The sequence below is a fragment of the Salmo trutta genome, chromosome 34 (assembly GCF_901001165.1).
Source record: "Salmo trutta chromosome 34, fSalTru1.1, whole genome shotgun sequence".
Lineage (NCBI taxonomy): Eukaryota > Metazoa > Chordata > Actinopteri > Salmoniformes > Salmonidae > Salmo > Salmo trutta.
Genome location: NC_042990.1, coordinates 13,772,794 through 13,791,187, shown reverse-complemented (window position 1 = coordinate 13,791,187; position 18,394 = coordinate 13,772,794). Strand labels below are relative to the sequence as shown.

At 43.6% G+C, this 18,394-nt stretch overlaps 1 protein-coding gene across 11 annotated transcripts in view; it reads right to left on the bottom strand.

The window, feature by feature from the left end:
• Positions 1 to 5,497: 5,497 nt before the first annotated feature.
• Positions 5,498 to 18,394, bottom strand: part of LOC115173645 (myocyte-specific enhancer factor 2D homolog) — a 31,016-nt gene continuing 18,119 nt past the window's right edge. Inside the window, exons 3-13 of one of the 11 annotated variants that reach the window (XM_029731941.1) lie at positions 17,988 to 18,191; positions 17,446 to 17,583; positions 16,957 to 17,170; positions 16,173 to 16,229; positions 14,193 to 14,374; positions 13,671 to 13,700; positions 12,676 to 12,802; positions 12,075 to 12,228; positions 10,214 to 10,282; positions 9,670 to 9,717; positions 5,498 to 9,094 (exon numbers count right to left, since the gene is read on the bottom strand). In XM_029731941.1, the coding sequence (XP_029587801.1) occupies positions 8,668 to 9,094; positions 9,670 to 9,717; positions 10,214 to 10,282; positions 12,075 to 12,228; positions 12,676 to 12,802; positions 13,671 to 13,700; positions 14,193 to 14,374; positions 16,173 to 16,229; positions 16,957 to 17,170; positions 17,446 to 17,583; positions 17,988 to 18,191 (1,650 nt within the window). In that variant the 3' untranslated portion in view covers positions 5,498 to 8,667. Of the gene's footprint in view, positions 9,095 to 9,669; positions 9,718 to 10,121; positions 10,283 to 12,074; positions 12,229 to 12,675; positions 12,803 to 13,670; positions 13,701 to 14,192; positions 14,375 to 16,172; positions 16,230 to 16,956; positions 17,171 to 17,439; positions 17,584 to 17,987; positions 18,192 to 18,394 lie in introns of those variants that run through there. The other 10 variants (XM_029731940.1, XM_029731942.1, XM_029731947.1 and 7 more) reach the window with 10 other exon arrangements.

Below are 18,394 nucleotides of genomic sequence, written 5' to 3'. Positions count from 1 at the left end.
TTAAGAATGTGAAATGTCAGAATAATAGAGAGTGATTTATTTCAGCTTTTATTTCTTTCATCACATTCCCAGTGGGTCAGAAGTTTACATACACTCAATTAGTATTTGGTAGCATTGCCTTTAAATTGTTTAACTTGGGTCAAACGTTTTGGCTAGCCTTCCACAAGCTTCCCACAATAAGTTGGGTGAAATTTGGCACATTCCTCCTGACAGAGCTGGTGTAACTGAGTCAGGTTTGTAGGCCTCCTTGCTTGCACATGCTTTTTCAGTTCTGCCCACAAATCTTCTATGGGATTGAGGTCAGGGATTTGTGATGGCTACTACAATACCTTGATTTTGTTGTCCTTAAGCCATTTTGCCACAACTTTGGAAGTATACTTGGTCATTGTCCATTTGGAAGACCCATTTGCGACCAAACTTCAACTTCCTGACTGATGTCTTGAGATGTTGCTTCAATATATCCACCTAATTTTCCTCCCTCATGATGCCATCTATTTTGTGAAGTGCATCAGTCCCTCCTGCAACAAAGCACCCTCACAACATGATGCTGCCACCCCCGTGCTTCACGGTTGGGATGCTGTTCTTCGGCTTGCAAGCCTTCCCCTTTTTCCTCCAAACATAACGATGGTCATTATGGCCAATCAGTTCTATTTTTGTTTCATCAGACCAGAGGACAGTTCTCCAAAAAGTATGATCTTTTTCCCCATGTGCAGTTGTAAACCATAGTCTGGCTTTTTTTATGGCAAGTTTGGAACAGTGGCTTCTTCCTTGCTGAGCGGCCTTTCAGGTTATGTCGATATAGGTCTCGTTTTACTGTGGATATAGATACGTTTGTACCTGTTTCCTCCAGCATCTTCACAAGTCCTTTGCTGTAGTTCTGGGATTGATTTGCACTTTTCGCACCAAAGTGCATTCATCTCTAGGAGACAGAATGCATCTCCTTCCTGAGCAGTATGACCGCTGTGTGGTCCCATGGTGTTTATACAGATGAACGTGGTATCTTCAGGCGTTTTGAAATTGCTCCCAAGGATGAACCAGACTTGTGGAGGTCTACAATTATTTTCTGAGGTCGTCTTATTCCTTTTGATTTTCCCATGATGTCAAGCAAAGAGGCACTGAGTTTGAAGGTAGGCCTTGAAATACATCCACAGATCACCTCCAAACGACTCAATTGATGTCAATTAGTCTATCAAAGCTTCTAAAGCCATGACAATTTTCTGGAATTTTCCAAGCTGTTTAAAAGGCACAGTCAACTTAGTGCATGTAATCATCTGACCCACTGGAATTGTGATACAGTGAATTAATCTGTCTGTAAACAATTATTGGAAAAATTACTTGTCATGCACGAAGTAGATGTCCTAACCGACTTGCCAAAACACTATAGTTTGTTAACAAGAAATTTGTGGAGTGGTTGAAAAATGAATTTTAATGACTACAACCTAAGTGTATGTAAACTTCCAACTTCAACTCTATATGACAACAAAACCCACCAACATGTAGCATGCTAATGTTAACTAGCTGGCCTGGCACATCGTTGCCCATGAAAGAAAGTTAGGTTAGAGAGCAAGAATTTTAGCCAGGTAGCCTAGGACAACAAACTAGAAGCGTGTACTGACAGTCAGACTGTTTAGGAGGATGGCATTGGCGTTCCCCTACAAGTAGGGTGAGTCAACATGTTTTTTCTACTTGCACAGACACAGAAATCAGTACCATTTCACAGCCACATATGTACCTTAAGTTGATTAAACTAAATAGTTTTTGGGTATATTTTAGTTGTCACTGTATTTATCTAATCACCTAAGCTTAGTATATGTTGAAGTTGAAATGTTGCTTCAATAGTGGAGTAGAGGTCGACCGATTAATTAGGGCCGATTTCAAGTTTTCATAACAAATCGGTAAAATCTGTATTTTTGGCCACCGATTTGCCAATTAAAAAAAATATGTTACACCTTTATTTAACTAGGCAAGTCAGATTAAGAACACATTCTTATTTTCAATGACGGCCTGGGAACGGGGGTTAACTGCCTTGTTCAGGGGGGATTCGGGGATTCATTTTTGCAACCTTCTGGTTACTAGTCCAACGCTCTAACCACCTGCCTTACATTGCACTCCACGAGGAGCCTGCATGGCAGGCTGACTACCTGTTACGCGAGGGCAGCAAGAAGCCAAGGTAAGTTGTTAGTTTTTTAAGATAAGTGATAGCTAGCATTAAAATCTTAACATAATCACCAGTAAAACTAGTCATATCATCAACCATGTGTAGTTACCTAATGTGTCCTGCGTTGCATATAATCGATGCGGTGCCTGTTAATTTCTCATCGAATCACAGCCTACTTCGACAAACGGGTGATGATTTAACAAGCGCATTTGCGTAAAAAAAGCACTGTCGTTGCACCAATGTACCTAACCATAAACATCAATGCCTTTCTTTAAAATCAATACACAAGTATATATTTTTAAACCTGCATATTTAGTTAATATTGCCTGCTAACATGAAATTGTGTCACTGCTCTTGCGTTCATTGCACACAGAGTAAGGGTATATGCAACAGTTTGGGCCGCCTGGCTCGTTGCTAACTAATTTGCCAGAATTTTACGTAATTATGACATACCATTGAAGGTTGTGCAATGTAACAGGAATATTTAGACTTAGGGATGCCACCTGTTAGATAAAATACGGACCAGTTCCGTATTTCACTGAAAGAAAAAACGTTTTGTTTTCGAGATGATAGTTTCCGGATTCGACCATATTAATGACCTAAGCCTCGTATTTCTGTGTGTTTATTATATTATAATTAAGTCTATGATTTGATAGAGCAGTCTGACTGAGCGGTGGTAGGCACCAGCAGGCTCGTAAGCATTCATTCAAACAGCACTTTTGTGCGTTTTGCCAGCAGCTCTTCGCAATGCATTGCGCTGTTTATGACTTCAAGCCTATCAACTCCCAAGATTAGGCTGGTGTAACCGATGTGAAATGGCTAGCTAGTTAGTGGGTACGCGCTAATAGCGTTTCAAACGTCACTCGCTCTGAGACTTGGAGTAGTTGTTCCCCTTGCTCTACATGGGTAACGCTGCTTCGAGGGTGGCTGTTGTCGATGTGTTCCTAGTTCGAGTGAGGAGAGGGACGGAAGCTATACTGTTACACTGGCAATACTAAAGTGCCTATAAGAACATCCAATAGTCAAAGGTATATGAAATACAAATCGTATAGAGAGAAATAGTCCTATAATTCCTATAATAACTACAACCTAAAACGTCTTACCTGGGAATATTGAAGACATGTTAAAAGGAACCACCAGCTTTCATATGTTCCCATGTTCAAGGCACTTAAACGTTAGCTTTCTTACATGGCACATAATGCACTTTTACTTTATTCTCCAACACTTTGTTTTTGCATTATTTAAACCAAATTGAAAATATTGATGTATTATATTAAGTGTTCATTCAGTATTGTTGTAAAAATATATATATATATACATACACACTGCTCAAAAAAATAAAGGGAACACTTAAACAACACATCCTAGATCTGAATGAAAGAAATAATCTTATTAAATACTTTTTTCTTTACATAGTTGAATGTTCTGACAACAAAATCACACAAAAATAATCAATGGAAATCCAATTTATCAACCCATGGAGGTCTGGATTTGGAGTCACACTCAAAATTAAAGTGGAAAACCACACTACAGGCTGATCCAACTTTGATGTAATGTCCTTAAAACAAGTCAAAATGAGGCTCAGTAGTGTGTGTGGCCTCCACGTGCCTGTATGACCTCCCTACAACGCCTGGGCATGCTCCTGATGAGGTGGCGGATGGTCTCCTGAGGGATCTCCTTCCAGACCTGGACTAAAGCATCCGCCAACTCCTGGACAGTCTGTGGTGCAACGTGGCATTGGTGGATGGAGCGAGACATGATGTCCCAGATGTGCTCAATTGGATTCAGGTCTGGGGAACGGGCGGGCCAGTCCATAGCATCAATGCCTTCCTCTTGCAGGAACTGCTGACACACTCCAGCCACATGAGGTCTAGCATTGTCTTGCATTAGGAGGAACCCAGGGCCAACCGCACCAGCATATGGTCTCACAAGGGGTCTGAGGATCTCATCTCGGTACCTAATGGCAGTCAGGCTACCTCTGGCGAGCACATGGAGGGCTGTGCGGCCCCCCAAAGAAATGCCACCCCACACCATGACTGACCCACCGCCAAACCGGTCATGCTGGAGGATTTTGCAGGCAGCAGAACGTTCTCCACGGCGTCTCCAGACTCTGTCACATCTGTCACGTGCTCAGTGTGAACCTGCTTTCATCTGTGAAGAGCACAGGGCGCCAGTGGCGAATTTGCCAATCTTGGTGTTCTCTGGCAAATGCCAAACGTCCTGCACGGTGTTGGGCTGTAAGCACAACCCCCACCTGTGGACGTCGGGCCCTCATACCACCCTCATGGAGTCTGTTTCTGACCGTTTGAGCAGACACATGCACATTTGTGGCCTGCTGGAGGTCATTTTGCAGGGCTCTGGCAGTGCTTCTCCTGCTCCTCCTTGCACAAAGGCGGAGGTAGCGGTCCTGCTGCTAGGTTGTTGCCCTCCTACGGCCTCCTCCACGTCTCCTGATGTACTGGTCTGTCTCCTGGTAGCGCCTCCATGCTCTGGACACTACGCTGACTACCTGAGCCACTTGTGTGGGTTGTAGACTCCGTCTCATTCTACCACTAGAGTGAAAGCACTGCCAGCATTCAAAAGTGACCAAAACATCAGCCAGGAAGCATAAGAACTGAGAAGTGGTCTGTGGTCCCCACCTGTAGAACCACTCCTTTATTGGGGGTGTCTTGCTAATTGCCTATAATTTCCATCTGTTGTCTATTCCATTTGCACAACAGCATGTGAAATTTATTGTCAATCAGTGTTGCTTCCTAAGTGGACAGTTTGATTTCACAGAAGTGTGATTGACTTGGAGTTACATTGTGTTGTTTAAAAGTGTTCCCTTTATTTTTTTGAGCAGTGTATATAAAAACCGCTGATTAATCGGTATCGGCTTTTTTGGTCCTCCAATAATCGGTATCGACGTTGAAAAATCATAAATCGGTCGACCTCTATAGTGGAGGCAGCTCCTGTTTTTGTTGCGACTTGCGGTAACTCCGTGGTTCTAAAATCAGTTGTCCAAAAATGTCAGAAACATTAACTTGGTTGACCATACTGTAGGTCATGTAACTATTTGTTACAGGCAATATGTTTTGTGGACTTCACCGGCGAGATGTTGCTCTCCAGTTTTGTGATGAAACAAATGTGTGGTTGAATTTATTCTGCCACTGTCTTGTCTCGGCCTTAGATCTCTATCTATATCACGGCGTCAAACCATATGAACTAACAGGCTATAGTACAAACAATTATCACAAAGCATGTGTGATAACAGGTTGTAATTTGGCTTTTTTTCCCTGGGTTGGCTTCCCCTTTGATTTTACCCATGCACCGTTGCTGTTCAAAACAAAACAGATACCCTTTTTCACTCAATTTGTCTATTTAATATATAAAATACAGTAAAACATACACAAAAAGGATAAGGTTAAGGGACTTGGGATACTTTGGTACAACAAAACACTTGTAAAAGCGGTATAGAATGTTCATAACATATCAGTGCATACATTGCATATGAAAATATACACAAAATGTATATAATTCTCAAACAACAAAGTCTTTACAACAAAAAACCCAAAGCAGACTAACTGAACACAATATATTATCAATCATTTTCATATATTTTACTTATGCTACATTTTTATGAGGTTGTCTTACTCATTTGTGATGCATTTTGTTAATGTTGTATGTAACATGAGCGTTTCGTATAATCCCATGCATTTACATTTTCTAATTCGTTTTAATTGCTCATTTCAGTTTCCCCACATAAATATTTTCATATCTTAAATCAATATTGCAGCATTTAACTGGTCTTGTCCTTCATTGCATTTTCTATATCACAATAACTGATCGTGCAATTTTAGCAAGTTGTTTCAAGAAAGGAAACCAGTTTCATATATCATGTATATAAGGGCGATTAAATAAAAAGGTTGAATATCCTACACAAAATACCAGAAAAATAAAAGCTCCGCAATACAACAATAATAATAAGTAACTGTCACCAGCACAAATTAACACTTGAAAAATGAGATCTAGAAAACATTTTACACAAGAAAAAAAAAGGGTGCACGTTTTTCATTGACCATTATAGATTGTCTTGAGACTACATTGCTAGATTGGACAGAGAACCTTTTCTACATGAGTGACCTGCAATAGGCAGGGTGTTAAAACCAAATCAAGTGTGGTGTCAAATGTCTCATGAACCAAAGAGGGACCTCTCCCTCAGACTGAGGTGGGCGTGATGACACAAGTTCAGATAGAAATGTGTGTAGAAAAGAAAACCCTTTTTCAACAAATTGGGCCTTTGTTCTTCATTCTAGACATTACATTTCTATGTGAAATGTTGCACCCCACTAGATAAGTCACTGGTGCCAGCCATACGCACTGAACCCTGGGATTCACCTGAGCAGGCAATGAAACTAAATCTGTGTTGCATAATGGACTGTAGTTACATTTCTAGAAATCAACACCACCTACTTACATTGTGTTAAATAGGACAACTCCATTTGACGAAGCTCACGGCAGAGTGTGAAGCCTATGAAAACATGATTTCATATGGGATAAAAAGTAATTTCAAAAATCAGCAAATTACTTTAAATAAAGTCGCTTTTGTTTTCGCTCAACCTTAGTGTATACTGTAGTTCAAAGTTTGATCATTTTAAGACAAAATGCCATGATTCAATGCAAATGTCACATTGTGCTACTTTCAATAGTAGAATCCATTTCATTTCTATAACTTGTGTTATAGTGGTCTATCATTTGACTTTGATAACTGGGGATTGGGTTCAGAGCGAGAGGCCAAAGGACGTGTTGACACGGTAGCCAAGCAGGCCTCTAAAGAGTGAGTGAGAGAACGTGCACACCGTCAACACTAGCATTATATTAGGTTACTGAAACAAACTCCCCGGCTACTGCGGCAGGACTCCTGCATCGTAGCTCGAAATTACAATCACACTCATATGCAAACAGATCCACTGAGAGAATGACCACATTATTTGTTTTAGGGATACCTAGCAAAGTCTATGCAAATATACTCATATGTACACACATCGTCCATATTGAAAACCCAACTGAAGCTATAGAAATATAGAATGTGTTTTTGAATTCTGCTGAAACAGCGCTTTTGAAACATTGCAAAGAGCTGCAGAAAGCTAAGGGAACATCAAACGCTTTTGTATAACGGGTGATTTTATACAAAGGTTCACTCTTAATTCCCCAAAACGATCTACAGTTAAACAGTTCTAACCTTTAACAACGGGTCTAAAATGCCAAGAGCATACCAAATACTCCTCTAAAGAGAGCAACCAGAAGTCCAAAACAAAAAAAACTTAAAATATGCATTGCATTGGGGTCTTCTACTAGTAGAATGAGCCTTTAGAAGTCCTCTGACATGTATCCCTGCATCTAGCCTAATTTCTGGAGCAACAAAGATTGCAACAATTCCTTCAAAATCAGAATGGAAAACAGGTGATGGATGACTCCAAATACATCTGAGCAGAGAGAGGGCAGACGCAAAGGCTATGAGTGTTTCCTGTTGTTTCATAGAGGTTTGTCAGTCATAACTGAACAATATTCTTCGGTGTCCCTCTACCGCGTCCGAGGCATTTGGCATTTAGGAGAAGAGGTTGATATCGGCACTCTGGCAAGGTGCTCATTTTGGCCTTGGCTGACAGTGCCAGTTGACCGCAGAGTGCCACCACCTGAGGCTTGGGTGTTGGAAATTGGTGGCAGCGGTAGGATCCATTCCTGTATATCCCTGACCGACCGGACATCCTGTTTTTGCCCGTCTGGGTCTCTTCGCTCAGTGCCACCGATGAAGCTGAGCCAGCAATCTTCGCAAACCCGTGCTCGTCAAAACAGAGTCATTCCCAAAGTGCATTTTGAAGGGGGGGGGGGGGGGGGGGGGGGCTTTGTGGAAAACAGACAGTGCTAACTGCTAATTATATATCTAACAGAAGAGTCAATATGGCAGGAAGTCCCACGGTGAAAACAACCAGCACTTGTCGAGCAAACACAGCATAAAGCCATCCATCATACTGTTACCGATACAGTCGTGCTCAAACTAAATACGTGACGGTGTCGACTGTGTCGTCTCATGAATCTAGAGTCACTTTTACAAGTGGTATAAACAGCAACGAGCAGTCGAAACGTTTGAGAATGTTCCATTTTAAATCCATCCGTTATCCTCAAGTCCTGATTGCGCAAGTGTCAATTCCCACGAAAAACAAACTGAGTTTGAGCGAGACCGCGTCGAGATTCTTTGAGCCCCCATATTCAATGCGCCGCCCCATACAAAATCCAACACACTACACCATCCTCCCCTCAGGTGGAACACAAGCCCATACGTTTCTCTCTGCTTTGAGTCCTGGGGAGCTGGGTAGGTGGTTGTAAATTCTTTGGATAGAGGCAGGGAAGAGGGGGTTGTGTGGTGGTGGGTGGCAAATGTCAGTTGGGGGGGGGGGGTTCAGTGTGTGTTGGGGGAGGGGTCTGTGTTCAGGATGCTTCAGGGGTCGATGACGTTGGCGGCGTGGCCTCTATGTGACCCACGCGTCGAGTCTCATGCGTTTGATGTTGGCCCCCTCCTGCTCCACCTCATTCTGGGCTCGCAGGAGCTCCACCGAAGGGCTGAAATCAGGGGGCAGGGAACGGCCACGGTTGCCCGCTGCACTTCCGCCAATGCCGCCGCCTGCCCCGGGGTCATCCCGGTCATTGCCCTCGTAGGAGCTGCCGTTGCTGCTGAGGCTGTGGGCGGGGGAACGGCCGGTTGGTGGCTCCAGGCACAGTAGGGAACCAGGGTACTGTGGCGGGGGCACGGTCGTCTGGTTGCCCCCTCCAGAGGAGGACGGCGGGGGGCACGGTGAGCGGCGGTCTCGGCCGGGCGAGATGGGTTCAGACTTGATGCTCACATTGGAGTTGGTGTTGACAGTCAGCATGGCGCCCTGAGGTATGTGGCCCACCGGCCTGAGCGTCAGAGGGAGAGAGAGAAGTGCAGGAGATGGGAGGGGAAACATGGACAAAGAGCCACAGCACAGAGATGGAAATTAAGAACGAGAAGGAAGACAAGATGGATGAGAGTCAGTTTCACCTAACAATCAATTACAATATATTGGAAAACAAGCATAATGACAGGCTTCTGATGTGAAGTTTCAGACACAATCCCTCATTACAAGACAGAGCACCAACAAGACATAGTGGTAGCAACACCATTTGAGTCAATGATCAAATCCATTCCAAGCAATTGGCAAGCAAAAGTAACCCTCAAGCTCCCAAAATCCATACAAAAACAAGCCAACAGCATTAGAAAAGCATGAAATTGCTTGTGTATGAAGGGTGGTGATTTGGCTATGGAAAAATTATCCAGAAACTGGGTTTTTCAGAAATTCCGGAATTTCTGAAAAACTTGGGAACTTTGGTAGTTTCCAGAATTTTGCAACCTTACGCCCGTTTAAGAGACGGTGGAAACCACCATCACAGAATTGACATGCCGGGGCAGCCAAAAGCGCACAGACATTACACAGTACGGAGAAATACAGTACCGGCCCAACCACTCATCTCTACCCAAGAGGAGGTTGGACTGCGAGGCGCTGTGGGGAGAAAGAAACATTGGAAACACTTGCAAAAGAAAATGACAGTATGTAGTTATGCATGTGAAAGGTGTGCAAGGGGTGTATGAGTATTCACCAATCTACCTATCCATCTATACAGCAATTTAAACAAGCATAGATGGATAATACATTTATGGAGAGGTCATAAATAGATTGAAGTTGAGCCCAATCCTATTTCTTCCAATATAGGAGCATAAAAACATTTTCAGGGGCGGAAAATTACATTTCATGATTTTCATAAGTGGTCTCTGGACAGTGTTGCCGGATTCAATGTTGGGCAGTCCTATGGTTAATGCTAATGTGTCACCGTGTGGAAAAGACAACTCCCTTCCTTTATAATAACAGACTTTGTGTGTGTGTGTGTGTGTGTAAGTACAGTATAATTGACATTGTCCTGAATAACACTATTCTGAAAAGGGGTTGTGTGAAAACAGAATAGAGAACAGTCCCTAACCACCCGAAGGTACACATTCACCTCAGATTGGCTGCCAGACTGGAGATCTGGCTAGACAAATCCCCGCTCTGTTTGTCCATGCCCCACATGCTGTGGACAAGAGGAGAGAACACACTCAGTCACACAGGCTGAGTGTGTGTGTGTGCGCGGTGGTGGCAATTTTGACCGGTACAATTTGGGTCAGTTGACCAGCTGAGGATTTGGCTGGGCATTGGTGCTAGCAGTGGGATCCATTTTGACCTCTGCCATTTGGGACAAAACGTGACTTCTCTCCTCAAGGCCTGGAAGACCCACCCGTTAACAGCTTTGCAGGTTCTAAGGAAATATGCTTTCCTGTATGCTGCCATCGTAAAGCTGTGTGTGGAGTAAGAACGCAGCATAATACGACAGGCCGTATTGGTGCCCCATCAGAGGAAAGGAATACAGTGCATTTGGAAAGTATTCAGACGCCTTGACTTTTTCCACATTCTTACGTTAAAGCCTTATTCTAAAATGGATTAAATTGTTTTTTTCCCCCTCAGCAATCTACACACAATACCCCATAATGACGAAGCAAAACCAGTTTATATATGTTTGCAAATGTATTAAAAACTAAAACAGAAATACCTTATTTACATAAGTATTCAGACCCTTTGCTATGATACTCGAAATTGAGCTCAGGTGCATCCAGTTTCCATTGATCATCCTTGAGATGTTTCTACAACTTGGAGTCCACCTGTGGTAAATTCAAGTGATTGGACATGATTTGGAAATGCACATCTGTCTATATAAAAAGGAAACAGTGACAGTGCAAGTCAGAGCAAAAACCAAGCCATGAGGTTGAAGGAAATGTCCGTAGAGCGCCGAGACAGGATTGTGTCGAGGCACAGATCTGGGGAAGTCTTCCAAAAACATTTCTGTAGCATTGAAGGTCCCCAAGAACACAGTGGCCTCTATCGTTCTAAAAATGGAAGAAGTTTGGAACCACCAAGGCTCTTCCTAGAGAAACTGAGAAATCGGGGGAGAAGGGCCTTGGGTCAGGGAGGTGACCAAGAACCCAATGGTCACTGACAGACAGAGCTCCAGAGTTCCTCTGGAGCAAAGTACAGAGAGATCCTTGATGAACGTACTCCAGAGCGCTCAGGACATCAGACTGGAGCGAAGGATCGCCTTCCAATAGGACAACGACCCTAATCACACAGCCAAGACAACGCAGGAATGGCTTTGGGACAAGTCTCTGAATGTCCCAACCAGAGCCCATACTTGAACCCGATCGAACATTTCTGGAGAAGAATGGGAGAAACTCCCCAAATACAGGTGTGCCAATCGTCATATCCAAGAAGACTCCAGGCTGTAACCGCTGCTAAAGGGGCTTCAACAAAGTACTGAGCAAATGGTCTGAATACTTATATAAATGTGATATTTCAGGGGTTTTTTTCGGTCATTATGGGATATTGTTTGTAGATTGCTGAGGGGGAAAAAACTATCCATTTTAGAATAAGGCTGTAACGTAACAAGATGTGGAAAAAGTCAAGGTTTCTGAATACATTCCGAAGGCACTGAACATGGGATCTGACCAAAGATAATTTGGTATTTGATCAGTATAAGAACTTCAATCAAATCCTGTATGAAGTCACAACGCCCCCCTAAAAAAAAACAATGGTGCTTTATGATGAGAAGGATCGGGGTTGGCGTATGTCGGTGAGACCAATTCACAGACCCCTTTCAAAGAATGTGAATTGCTTGCAGCTACAAATGACATGGGGACACTATGCTACATGACAGGAATGGTCGGTCACATAGTGTTTTTGATGGACAGGTCAACAGCCGTCAACTGGTTTGTAGAGAACAGAGGAGGGCTTCATGGTTGCTTTGTGACGTGGCAATGCAAGGATGGACTTACACCAAGTTGCTAAGCGACGCCAGACTAAGTTGTTGCTGTTGTTGATGTTGCTGCTGGGATAAAGACTGTTGCCATGGCGCGTTGCCTTGCAGCAGGCCGCCTGGTGACGCCAGGGCGTGCAGAGCGGTGATGTCAGCGCTCGTCAGCTGGTATTCTGAGGGAAGTGAAAAACAGAGGGAAATTTCCTTATATGTGCTGTCATTGATTAATAAAACAAACTTAATCTACTGTATATAGGAACTCAAACTCTCTGTGCAGCTGTGGTGCATTTTGCAGCTGGTTGTTACTCGCTCTTTGCTACTCTGAAACTACTGATCTTCGATAACATCAAGTGTCAGGGAGAAATGAAAACCAGAAGGACTGCGCACAGAGTTGTGCAATCCTGACCTACAGTGTGTGTGCAGTATATATCAGTGGAGGCTGGTGAGGGGAGGACGACTCATAATGTCTGGAATGGAGTCAATGGAGTGGTATCAACCTCATGGGTTTAATGCCATTCCATTTACTGCATTCCAGACATTATCATGAGTCGTCCTCTGCTGGTATATACAATACAAGCACGTATAAGCATTTGTAGCTATCTGGTCATGCTTCAGGTAACCTGTGTTGTAAGCTGTCGGCATGGCGGAGAAGGGCATCCCCTGCGCCAGGAGGCTGGGCGTTGTCACAGAGACCACCGGTGTGGTGAGCATCTGGGTCACTTGTGCACCGGCCAAACGCTGGGCATTCTGGGAAGAAAGGAGATGAAAGGGAGACTGTTAGACCAAATAAACAAAGAATTAGAACCTTGGTGTTGGACAGAACTGAGCGACATGTTTAAAACCCCTGTGTATTCAATGAATGGAACTTCTGACATGCTTGAACGTCAACCCGGTTGGATTCATGACAAGCTACAACTTTCAAAATGTCTCTCGTATTAGGTAGAGGGGGGTGTTGGGAGACATAATAGTAGTGGTGGCATTGCCAGGTGAACGCGAGCCTTAAAAAGGTATAGTTCACTTAAAATTTTTAGCTGGAAATAAGCCAACTTCAAAAAGTGAACTATCCCTTTCAATGTATGCCATTCATCGTTTGGGTAACCCCATGCAGTTTCCAGATGGACAGGGAACGTGCTGCGAGGTGGTGGCGATGGCAAACTGCCTAGGGAAATGACACTCATCATGCAACCCAATGGTGTCAGGGTTTGACGGAAGAAAACGGGCCGACAAACAACGTAGACGAGCCGAATGAGGTGTGTGGTGAGAAACGTCCAAAGTTGCTGCTAACGTTCCCACTGATAGATGCTAGCATTGCTTGAAAGCCCTTTCATTTTCCCCTTGAAATACACAAAACTGATCATAGTTGTATGACAATATGCAATCATGCTGGAATAGCATAACCTCGACCCTAAAACCACATGCAGTCAGGTGGCAACCATGAACTCATGACCATACCGCCACATGCCATTAGACTAAAGACAAAGACACCATCTATACTTTGGGCTTAAATGACGAGTTGCGTTGCACACTTGTGACAATGTGAATGAAGGGGTGGGTGGGGGGGGGGGGGTGGTCAACAGTCATCGACACATGCGAGTGACGGGAGAGAAAGATTCACCTCGCTCACCATCTCCAGCTCATCGTCTGTCTGTAAAGGGACGGGAGCGGAGATAAATTACACCACTGACCTTTCTCTGAACTCAAAACACTCATCTCTAGTTTAGACCGACCGTTGGCTAAAGGTCACGCTGGAGAGAAGACAGTAATCATAGAGAGGAAAAGGTCCTGTTTGTCAATGATTTTATATATATATTTTATAAAATATATATTTTTTTTATAAAATATATCACATACACTATAGTATATAATACAATCTTTTTTTATAACCTTTGCTTACTCTAGATTGCACAGGTTGTGTTTTGGCAATCTGGAACTTCCATGCTAGATTTCACTCGTTATGAAACTAAGATGACCCTGTGCATATTAAGTGTCAAAGTTTGTAGAAGGCGAATATTCACAACCTCTGTAAATTATTATTTTGATGCAATTAAATAAGGTGACAAAACACAGACAGATCCCATTTAGTCTGGTAAAGCCTGGTTGGCCCTGGTTAGACCTGGTTCGGCATGGTTGAGCTCACCATCTGCATCAGGCTCTTCCCACCCTGAGTGGTGATTACCCGGATGTCTGGCTTGCGGCTGTTGACCATCTGTGGGCTCTGAGGCGGAGGTGGGGACTTGGCCGGAACTACTTTCCCCAGGCTGTTGCCGTTGGAGACAGAGAGGAGGCCCGGGGAGGCCCTGGCACTGATGTAGCCGTTCGCTGGAGGGGGAAAAAGGAAGAGAGAACATCCAAAGATAAATGACAAAACAGCTTGCAGGTAATTCAACACCTAGGCACAGCAGGAATTGTTTAGTGTATTTAGAAGATGGAACCTCTGACAGATGTTAAGTATTTTCTTTCATGATCACCGATCTGACAGGAGCCAATATATGACATACAGCAAAGAGCCTATATGGTCTATGTGGTCTCCGAGGAAATTAGATTGGAGGGTCTGCCTTCATGGTTTGTACAATGCGATCATCTGAATGAGCGATAATCACTTAAAGCGGGCCAGATGCGACATAACAGCCACAGACAGAAAACCCTACAAGTGGTTGCTAAAATGGCAGTCCTCAAAACAGTTTGTTATGGACTTGGGCAAGCTACGACGCAATGCGTCTTGAAAGATCGCATAGGCATAATGATTAGTTTGTATTTTACATAATAGAACCGAATACAATAGCATAGTAAGCCTACAAGTATATTACTTTACATCAAAAACAATTTCTTTATGAGCTTTTAGGATAGTTAGCTCACTGAAGCGGAACAGTCCCCAAAAAATGATCACGCGGACAAAACTCAACAGTGTGCGCCACCAGGTAGGATAAAGTCTATGCTCGGATTGAACATAAAATACAAGACTAATAGTTTGTAAACGCCATCTGCTCTGATTCGCTCACCAAACAGTCACGCAAGAAGATCTAAATGCACATTCCCATGAAACTGATTGAGATCAAATGATTGGCTTGCAGATGCAGTGATGATGGCCCATCTCTGTTCGAAAAATAACATTTTCTTGAGACAATGTGTGGGCATAGGCCGACGTTGCAATTGGAGGATTTATTTTATGCATATTCTATAATGATATTCAATTGGCTACATATATATGTCGGTACAAACTGAGAAATTATGAACCCAAAAAATAATACAAATTTTAAAAAACATAAATAGCCCTACACCACTGGATGGGAGGCAACAGACACCCCTGATGTACTCCCAACACATGACTCAATGACAAACAATGCTTTGATTGAAAAAACAATTATGTGTCCGTAGTCATCTCGCATGGCTCGTGAGCAGATGTGTACATTCCACAGCAAAAAGTACATTGATTACACAGAAAAACATGTTGACGTCCGTGTCACACAACATGACAAAATGTCTTTACATCATAATCTCAGCTATCCCTGGGCTGCATGCTTCAGCCGTAACGCTAAGCACCTCCCTCTATCCTAAAGCCTGGGGCTGGATTTGATTTCTCCCCAAGGGAGCGGTTGATACCTGAACCTTCTGGGTCTCCCGCTCTACCTGCCACCCTCCTGTCTATCCAGGCAAGTGCTGGGGATTCCAGGCACGCCAGCTGACGTCAACGGTGACATTCCCAGATGATCCGGGGCAGTCCCAGTAATTACTGGGACAGTAATGGCAGAGAAGGAAGGGAGAGGAACTATGAAGGACCTGGGTGGAGTATATGATTACTCTTGGCAATGTGTCAAGCATCAAATGTTTTTCACTTTCCTTGACTTTTTCCACAGTCTTTTAGCAGGCCCTTTGCTTGAAAAAAGCAATGTCCGCATTTCTAAAATGCTGATATTTATTGAGACTTTTTGGAAACGTTCTCTGTCATTTGAGCATCTCAATAAATCATTCTGGGAGCAAATCAGAGTACGGGCATTTTTCTGTCTAGCGCCTAAGATATTAGATTCATTTGTTGTTTTTCACTGGGTACACCGATTTCTTAGAGCGTAGTATTGTCAGTAGCAGTGGTATTGTAGAGTATTCTGTCAAGGTTACTCACGGACTGGACTTGGGCATCCACCATTTGAGTTGTTCAAGTCACCTCCGAGCATAGCACCTGTTGAAATGATGAACAGTGGCTGAGCAAGGACAATATGAACACTCCTACTAGAAGGACTAGTAGGACACTGAATTTAAAATGTTTATTATTATTTTAATTACTTTCACCTACATTAAAAGTATTCAGATATTTTCTATTTGAAAATACAAGTAGTTGAATATTGGAAATGTATTTGGAAATACATTTGTAAAGTATTGGCAAGTATTTGAAAATACAAATGAAATGCTCCCATGCATTTGAACCCAGGTCCTAGGAGTATTTGAAATAAAAATGTATTTAGAAGAAACTATTAGAACATATTTTCAAATGTTAAGCTATTTATAAGTTATTTAAAAATATTTTCAAATACTTCCAATAGAAGTAGTTGATTTCAACCACATTATTTGAAAATACTCAAACAAATACATGTATATTTGGTCCAAAGTTATCTGGATTCATTGCTTCAGAATAACTTATTAATTTGGAACAGGTTTCCAATTCATTGATTGGAACCAGGGTCTTGTTCATTTGGCACCAAATAGACTGAAACATGGAGGGACTACCTGGAGTTAAGAAACGCTCATATTCGTTTGCTGTTGCAAATCATTTTAAACATTTTCCATTGCATGTCATGATGAACATGACCCTGGTTATGGCAGAGCACAGAGTTTGTGTGGAGAGAAAAGATGACAACCTAATTTCCTCCACATGCCACAGTAGAAGGCGCTCCCGCTCTTTCGCTCACCTGCGCTGGCCGGTCGCTGTGGCAACCCGGGAGATACTGTGTTTCTCTGGAGCGCCGGCGGCTGGGGTGACAGGTGGTGGTTGTCAGAGAGCGATGACGACGTCACGTAGGAGGTGGTCACCATGGCGTTCCCAGGGTTACTGAACTGCAATGCGTTCTGATTAGAGGCCTGGACGGTGACGGGCACAGAGAATGTGGGGGGCGGGACCGAAGACTGAAAGCGATGAGAGAATTGACAGTTAGCACTTTACAACCATGTTTCAGGCCTCTTGACATTTGATAGACAGACAATGGAAGAATAGCAGTGTGATACTGCTCTTTAGGTGAAAGGGAGCTTCCACCAGTGTTCCTCAAACCTCTATTTGAGTACCAGCAGCCAGTGCACTTATTTGACCTATCCCAGTACTAGTAGCCGTACTAGGGGATAGTGGCAAGCTAAGGGCAAGGGGTTTCAGATTGGGGGAGATAGTGAGAGAGGGAGATACTTACACCGTAGCGCTTGAAGAGGATGTCTAGGTCTTCGGTGGTCTTGCGGTATTTGTCGTCGTTCAGGGGGATCTGGTCTATGGAGTCCTCTCCGTCCGGCTCGGGACTTTCGCAACCGCTGAAGCCTTTCTTTCGCAACGTCTGTGATGACAGGGTGAAAAAGAGCGGAGGGAGACGAGAGGAAAAGATGACACGGAAGGTGGAGGTTAGTCTGGCTGAATATGAACTAGTGCACACGAGAGTTTCAGACTTGCGGATCTGGCAAGAAGACACAGCTCAGTTCTGAGACAACATTCCCATTCCCTCTCTGGCTGCTATCTGCGTTCCACAACACTGGAGGCTACAGAAAGGCAACCCGACACTGTGGCTGCAAATACGGTTCGTTGTTCTGCCAAGAACTGGGTTCAAAGCGGTTAACTGCGAGTGATTGAGCTTGCCTGGTGCAGTGGGACCAATGGAATAGTCACAAAAGCACAAACCCTGCCCACCTGGCATTCCAGGCATGCTCAAGCAAAAGTGGCACGGTTAGAGGCTGATGGCTTTACCTCGATGATGTCAGCGTTGGTCCGGCTCTCGTGGGGCTCGTTGTACTCGGTGTACTTGAGCAGGACCTTGTCCATGTCGGTGCTGGCGTACTGGAACAGCTTGTTGGAGTGGTTGAAGATGATGAGGGCGATCTCACAGTCGCACAGCACGCTCAGCTCGTACGCCTTCTTCATCAGGCCAAACTTCCTCTTGGTGAACGTCACCTGGATGGGAGGAGATTTATTTATTTATTCTCCATTACATTTATTAATATAAGCACTTTTGCCATCAGCATTGTCACAAAGTCCTTTACGTAATAACATAACGGAGGGATGTGGGAAGAGCTTGCAGAGGTTGAGGAAAGGAAGGCGTGAAAATGAGTTGTGGTGTGTCTGTAGAGGGTAAATTCATGTCATTAACACGTCCG